The following is a 7,007-nucleotide window of genomic DNA, read 5'->3' as shown; positions in this document are numbered from 1 at the left end:
AAACAGCAGCTGCTGGATGATGTGCCGGCCTGCTGTCAGTCCAGCAGCCTTCTGTGAAAAACACTCTTCCAGGAACGCAAACAACAACTTCCAGCTTCCAGTCCAGTCCCTAAGCAGCTGAGACTGGGAGGTTGTGGGTTCCATCCCCGCCTGGCTCACACCAAGACAGTCAAAATGCTCTCGTTGCCTCCCTGCTTCAGTCTTCAGGGTTGCAACTGTGGCTTGGTGCTGTTCTTTTATTGAAAGCATGGTCACCTTTGCTGCCATCTGCTGGTTTGGCAATGCCACACAGGCTCAAATGAAGAGTCAGTCAAATCATCAGACTATGCTCAGTATGAGCTCAACTTGGTCAAAGAGCAGCACCACAGTCTTCTGGAGCTCCATGTTTTCCATCCAACGTTAGAGAAGCTCACAGCAGACCAGCTGCATGTCTGCAAGCTTCTCTTCATCTTGGACGGCCTGGATGAAAGCAGACTGGTTCTGGACTTTGAGAAGAACCAGGTGGTGACTGACGTCACTCAGAAGAAGTCAGTCAGCGTCCTGCTAACAAACCTGATCAGAGGAGATCTGCTTCCCTCGGCTATGCTGTGCATAACTTCCAGACCTGCAGCAGCCAATCAGATCCCTCCGTCATGTGTGGACAGGCTGACAGAAGTACGAGGCTTCACCAATGACCACAAGGAGGACTATTTCAGGAGGAGGTTCAGAGATAGAGGAGATGTGTCCAGCAGGATCATCTCCCACATCAAGGCCTCCAGGAGCCTCCACATCATGTGTGAGATCCCGGTCTTCTGCTGGATCACTGTCACAGTTCTGGAGAGCATGTTGAGCTTAGAGCAGAGAGGAGAGCTGCCCAAGACCCTGACTGACATGTACTCACACTTCCTGCTGGTCCAGACCAAGAGGAAACAGCACAAGTATGGAGGAGAGCATCAGACCACAGGTCCACAGGAGCTGAAGTGGTCAAAGATGCTGACTGACATGTTCTCATTCTCATTCTTCTCAAGGAAGAAACCAAAAGACAACATTAACCTGACAGAGGCTGACAGGGAGCTTCTTCTGAAGCTGGGCCAGCTGGCATTTGAACATCTGGAGAGTGGAAACATCATGTTCTACAATGAAGACCTGGAGAAGTGTGGTCTCAGTGTGACTGATGCCTCTGTGTACTCAGGAGTTTGTACAGAGATCTTCAGAAAAGAGAGTGTGATCTTCCACAAAACTGTCTACTGCTTCGTTCATCTGAGCGTCCAGGAGTTTCTGGCTGCAGTCTACAGCTTCCACTGTCACACCAAGAGGAAGAGGACAGAAGATGGTCACTCTGGAGAATCCCTGGATAAGTTCCTGAAGAGGATGATGAAGAAATCCCTGCAGAGTCCAAACGGTCACCTGGACTTGTTTGTTCGCTTTCTCCATGGACTTAGTCTGGAATCCAACCAGAGACTCTTAGGAGGCCTGCTGGGTCTCACTGACAACCATCCAGGAACCTTACAGAAGGTCATCAACAACCTGAAGGAGATGAACACTGGTGATGTTTATCCTGACAGAAGCATCAACATCTTCCACTGTCTGCTGGAGGTGCAGGATCAGTCAGTGCATCAGGAGGTCCAAGAGTTCCTACAGTCAGAGAACAGATCAGAGAAGAGACTCTCAGCCATCCAGTGTTCAGCTCTGGCCTACATGCTGCAGATGTCAGAGGAGGTTATGGAGGAGTTGGACCTCAACAAGTACAATACAACCATGGAGGGAAGATTGAGACTGATTCCAGCTGTGAGGAACTGCAGGAAGGCTGTGATAGGAAGGTACGTATAGAGTGCGTGTGTGTGTGTGTGTGTGTGTGTGTGTGTGTGTGTGTGTGGTCATTCTTGTAAAAGAGATCTTGGATCTCAAAGGGACAAACCTGGTTAAATAGTTCTAATAATAATTCAACTACAGAAAAGAGTTGTCAGAATAATCAATAAAGTTCCCTAAAGCACAAATCAATGATTGATAGAATCAAAGATCTTCCAATTCATCTTCCAGTCTGGCGCAACCCTGCCGCTATCTGTGCCTCAGCGCATTGTAAGCCGATTTTCACGTTTGCGTCCCCTCTGTGGATCGGAATCACCGTTTTTTGTGCTATTTACACAGATTTTCAGGCGCAAAAGCCGCGCAATCGCTTTGAGGATCTACCCCACAGTGTTTTAAAGTGAGAGAAAATCAATCCGTGTTCAGAGGGTTGAGTGTCTTTGAATGATGGAAGGTGAGAAGCATTGTTAAATATAGATGTCTTTCTTTTTTGGGAGTTCCATTTTGGAATGGGATCAGTGACCATTTGAAAATGTGTGCTTCTTTGTTGAGTTGAAAAAATCTTGAAGGGCAAAATACTTGATGATGATGAGGATAAATGATTTAATTGTGAGTCAATGATGAAGAATAATGTCAAGCATATTTTGTTGAGTTGTTTTTCTCTTTTTTTCCTTTTTGATTTTGTCTGACTAATTATTCCAGCTAATCTTATGGACTGTATAGGAGAGGCAAGAATCAGCTTGGGCTTCAGCCTGCTGCTTTTTCCTTCACACAGTTGTTATGTTTTTGTTGTTGTGAGTCTTTATAATGTGCACATTTGTTTTGGAAGCTTCTTTTTCATTGTTGTCAGTTGATTGCACAAGATTGATTGGATTTACACTGTCAACCAAAATCAACTATTCAATCATTCATGATGAAGATGATGAAGATGGTGGTGATGGTGGTTATGATGGTGATGGTGGTGATGATGATGGTGATGGTGATGATGGTGATGGTGATGATGGTGATGGTGGTGATGATGATGATCGTGGTGATGTGGTGGTGATGATGATGATGATGGTGGTGGTGGTGATGACGGTGATGGCGATGATGATGATGATGATGATGATGATGATGGTGGTGATGATGATGATCATGATGATGATGAAGGAGGGAGCAACTTCTCACTCTGCTCTCCTTCATTCAGTGTTGGACTCTCAGAGCTTGAGTGTGCAGTGGTGTCTTCAGCTCTGCAGTCCAGCCCCTCCCACCTCACACTGCTGGACCTGAGCTGGACCATCCTGAAGGATCCTGGAGTGAAGCTGCTCTGTGCTGGACTGCAGAGTCCAAACTGCAGACTGGAAGTTCTCAGGTCAGTTCCTGCTTTCTACTGGTGGACAGTGTGTGTCAGCAGATGACAACTGGTGTGTAACGCTGCTCAGTGTGAAGACTTTGAAGCAGATATTAAAGACTCATCAAGACAAAGTGGATGTTGATATTTTCATGTCAACAATCTGCAGCCAGAAAAGACTTTGGATGGTGGAAGAAAGTGTGGAAAATGTCTCCAGTCACTTTGGAGCTCAATGGAAGTTGTTGATTGGTGATGAAGGTCATATGACTGATCAGAAAATCCTGTGAAGAAATGTTAGAGGCAGATTAATAGTGCAGCAGTATTTCTTCATCTTGTCCTTTGAATGTGTTTGACTTGTAACGAGACTCTGATGACTGAAAACAGCCACAAGCACACAAAGGACTCACTGATTATTTTCCATCTTCACTGCTGATTAGCTGCACACTGACTGGCACACTGCTGTTGTTATTGTGTTGACAACACACTGACACAATGACTGGTTTGAGGGAATGACTCAGTGATCCCAATAGCTGCACATCTGGATCATCAACAGGGAGAAATGACTCTTAATATGACATTTACACCATGGAAGAAATCAAATATTGATTCTTTATTCAGGTTGGAGAGGTGCAGTTTGTCAGAGCTTAACTGTGATTGGCTGCTCTCAGCTCTGAAGTCCAACCCCTCCCACCTCAGACTGCTGGACCTGACTGGGAACCAGCTGCAGGATTCATCAGTGAAGGTGCTGAGTGGTTTTCTGCAGAGTCCAGACTGTAAACTGGAGACTCTGAGGTCAGTTCACCCTCTTCACTTTACAACTTCTATCACTCTTGTTATTGTTGTCATGATTTTCACTTAACTGCTGTTGGAAATTCAATTTGCAGTCACTGGTTTGTGTTTGAAATGAGTGAAACTGGGTTGAAAGGTCCAGTATGTAAAATCCTGCCATCTAGTGGTCAGATTGCAGTGCTTACTTGCTGGCCCTCCCTCTCCCCTTCTTGCCAGTGAACTACGGGGGCCTTCCAGCATCATAAAGGATGTGGTTGACACCAAAGGTGTCTAATTCTCTGTATAAAGTTCCATCGATACAAATATTACAACCATCTATTAGCATCACAATTAGTCATAGTCACAGCAGACAGTCCAGTGCTAGCATGATTTTCAGCTAGCGCTAGCATTAGCCACCTGTATGAGCACTTAGATACTGTAGATAGATCCAGCTGGACTCAGCAGAAGGTCAACAGTCAATGCAGGTTCTATCATCTCAGTCAGTTCAGTATTGATGAGCAAGATGCAGAAAAGATTCCACTGCATTTCAGTCACTTAATAACCATTTGTTCTCAGAATTTGCTTTATTAGAGGATTCCAGCCTCCAACCATCAATATGAAACTGTCTCTCAAACTGATCTTCCCAACCAGCCGCCTACAAACATGGGGGTGCAAGATGGCCACGACCTTTGACCTCCTGTCTTTTTCTATAAAGAACCGTTCTAATGGCAGGAAAAGCAGAGGACTTTTATTTTCTACTAATCAAAGACTTCAAACTATATTGACGGTTGTATATGAAGCTTTCAGCAATAAATCTGCACTGATTTTACACACTGAACCTTTGAGGCAAAAGGAATCAATGAATTCCAACATTGTTAACAGCTGATCAGTGGTCACATGACTAAACAGGTTGATATCAAATATTTTATTGTGGTGATTCATTATTTCAGTATTATTGTTGTGCTTCTGATTGGTTTAATGGACATTACAGTGTTATAGACATTAATATTTTTAATTTGAGATAGTGATGAAAACTCCACTCACACCATCATTTATTCTTTATTCAGGTTGGACGACTGCAGTTTGTCAGAGCTCAGCTGTGATTGGCTGCTCTCAGCTCTGAAGTCCAACCCCTCCCACCTCAGACTCCGGGACCTGAGTGAGAACCAGCTGCAGGATTCAGGAGTGAAGGAGCTGAGTGGTTTTCTGCAGAGTCCAGACTGTAAACTGGAGGTTCTGAGGTCAGTACTGGTTTGGAACCAGTGGATGATGGTTTCAGCACCAAACACAATTCATCACACATGTTGAATAAACATTGAACTGAAGGTTGATTCATATCAAAATGACATCCAGAAATATGAAAACTTCATTCTGTTCATCAGTGGTCATGTGACCAAACATCATTTCAACACACATTAATTTTGGACTGAGGATTTAATTTCAAGGTGACATTTTCTGTAGTGTCAGATTCTGAAGTCGACGTTTCACTTTGATTTTCAGAGTGATGACACCCTGGAAAAAATCTCTATCATTATAAACTCTCCATCATTTATTCTCTATTCAGATTGGGGGACTGCAGGTTGTCAGAGCTCAGCTGTGATTGGCTGCTCTCAGCTCTGAAGTCCAACCCCTCCCACCTCAGACACCTGGACCTGAGTGGGAACCAGCTGCAGTATTCATCAGTGAAGCCACTAATGGATCTTGTCCACAGCAGAGACTATCAACTGGAGGGTGTGAGGTCAGTACTGGTGTCGCTTGGCTGCAAATCACCTCAGCTGAGACACGTAGTCAGTCACCGCAGGCAAGTATTTATCATCTTGAAAGATTCCACACACCATCTAAACCTGTCCTTTCCATTCAAAGTCCATGGCTTCAATGACGTCGTTTTGCCAACATCTGAAACCATGAAATGGCGGAGGCTCATTTGGTTCCATCGTGCCCAGAGAAGAGTGGGGCGGGGCCAATGCGGTCTAGGCCGACCGCCGGTGGGGAACCACCGCAGCCGGCCCGGTCCGAAGTCGCTGCTAGCATGGAACCGCTGCAGCCGACCGGGTCCGAGGGTACCGTTGGTGAGAGAGGTTTCCCCCGTTGTCTGTTTGGAAAGGACAGGTGAAGAGACGGTTCAGGAGGATGCAGCCGGCGAGTCAGAAGAAAGTGGAAAAAATTTAAAGATTGATGACGTGGAAACTCAGATGGATGCCTTATTGGACGAGGAGATGGTCAGCGATGACGACATTAAAATCTCACAAAAGAGAAAGGGAACAGAGTCAGGGAGCGGCAGCAGCAAGGTGAGCAGGAGAGCAGTGACTCTCAGCCAGGAGGGAGACAGCAATCTTGCTTTGTCACAAGAGTCACCAGCACACTCTCTCTACACTGGGGGGGGGGATAAAAAGGTTTTTGGAAAGAACTAAAGGGCAGATAATAAGTTATCTGTTAATAATAGTAGAAGATCACTTTCCCCATCTTAAAGTGTTTTCTAAAATCCGCTAAACTCCTCACTAGGAAATGTGGAAGAGTTGATGATGAGCTCTCTGATCAGGAGGTTTACAGGTTAAAAAAGCACATTGTCAAAGTAAAAAGTCAACTCAGCAGCCAAAATGAGGAAGTGTAGAGGGTCTTTGACTTTGACTTTGACTTGTGTACTTTTTCTTTTATCCATGGGTGGTCCAACTGTAGTGGAGGGGTGGGAATTTTATTTTCACAAAGATTTTTACCAGTTTCTTTTGATTTTGAAGTAATCATCCCAGGTGTGTTGCTCAAAGTGAAAATATCCAACTTGTATTTTTAAATGTCTACGCCCAACAAAGGCGCTTGAAGGGTCGGCTTTTTTAGACATTTTAAATGATGCTGTTAAAAATTGTGATGAAAATGATTTGATGTTTTTGGGAAGTGATTTGAATTGCACAGAGTGACCTTCACTAGATAGGAATCACCCAGAACCCCAGCGGGCCTCCTCCAGCAGGATGACACAGGTTATAAAATCACATCAGTTATCCAACGTGTGGAGGCTTTTTAACAGCAATCGTAGACCTGGAGTAATTCCAAAGAAAACTTTTCATCTTGAGCTCCACTTGACCACATTTATTGTTTTACACACCTTTGAAATATTTTTAACCTGTGGGTT

General features: G+C 44.6%; 1 protein-coding gene across 1 annotated transcript; it reads left to right on the top strand.

Annotated features, from left to right (window-relative positions):
* The first annotated feature begins 247 nt into the window (after positions 1 to 247).
* Positions 248 to 5,857, top strand: LOC142881677 (NLR family CARD domain-containing protein 3-like). The gene is made up of 7 exons (XM_076016094.1): positions 248 to 305; positions 404 to 1,799; positions 2,972 to 3,136; positions 3,734 to 3,907; positions 4,951 to 5,124; positions 5,448 to 5,621; positions 5,827 to 5,857. Exons 1-7 carry the CDS (start codon positions 248 to 250, stop codon positions 5,855 to 5,857), a joined length of 2,172 nt encoding a protein of 723 aa, XP_075872209.1.
* The last annotated feature ends 1,150 nt before the right edge of the window (positions 5,858 to 7,007 follow it).

The sequence above is a fragment of the Nelusetta ayraudi genome, unplaced genomic scaffold (assembly GCF_046127955.1).
Source record: "Nelusetta ayraudi isolate G7.1 ecotype Tasmania unplaced genomic scaffold, CSIRO-AGI_Nayr_v1 ptg000216l, whole genome shotgun sequence".
NCBI classification, from domain to species: domain Eukaryota; kingdom Metazoa; phylum Chordata; class Actinopteri; order Tetraodontiformes; family Monacanthidae; genus Nelusetta; species Nelusetta ayraudi.
This window is presented reverse-complemented; position numbering and strand designations above follow the sequence as displayed.

Bases quoted from the DNA above. Each gene is read 5' to 3' on its own strand.
- LOC142881677 (XM_076016094.1), top strand. From the start codon at position 248: ATGGTCACCTTTGCTGCCATCTGCTGGTTTGGCAATGCCACACAGGCT. The intron at 5,125-5,447 runs GTCAGTACTGGT...TTCTCTATTCAG, and splicing joins TGTAAACTGGAGGTTCTGAG to ATTGGGGGACTGCAGGTTGT. The intron at 5,622-5,826 runs GTCAGTACTGGT...CATCGTGCCCAG, and splicing joins TATCAACTGGAGGGTGTGAG to AGAAGAGTGGGGCGGGGCCA.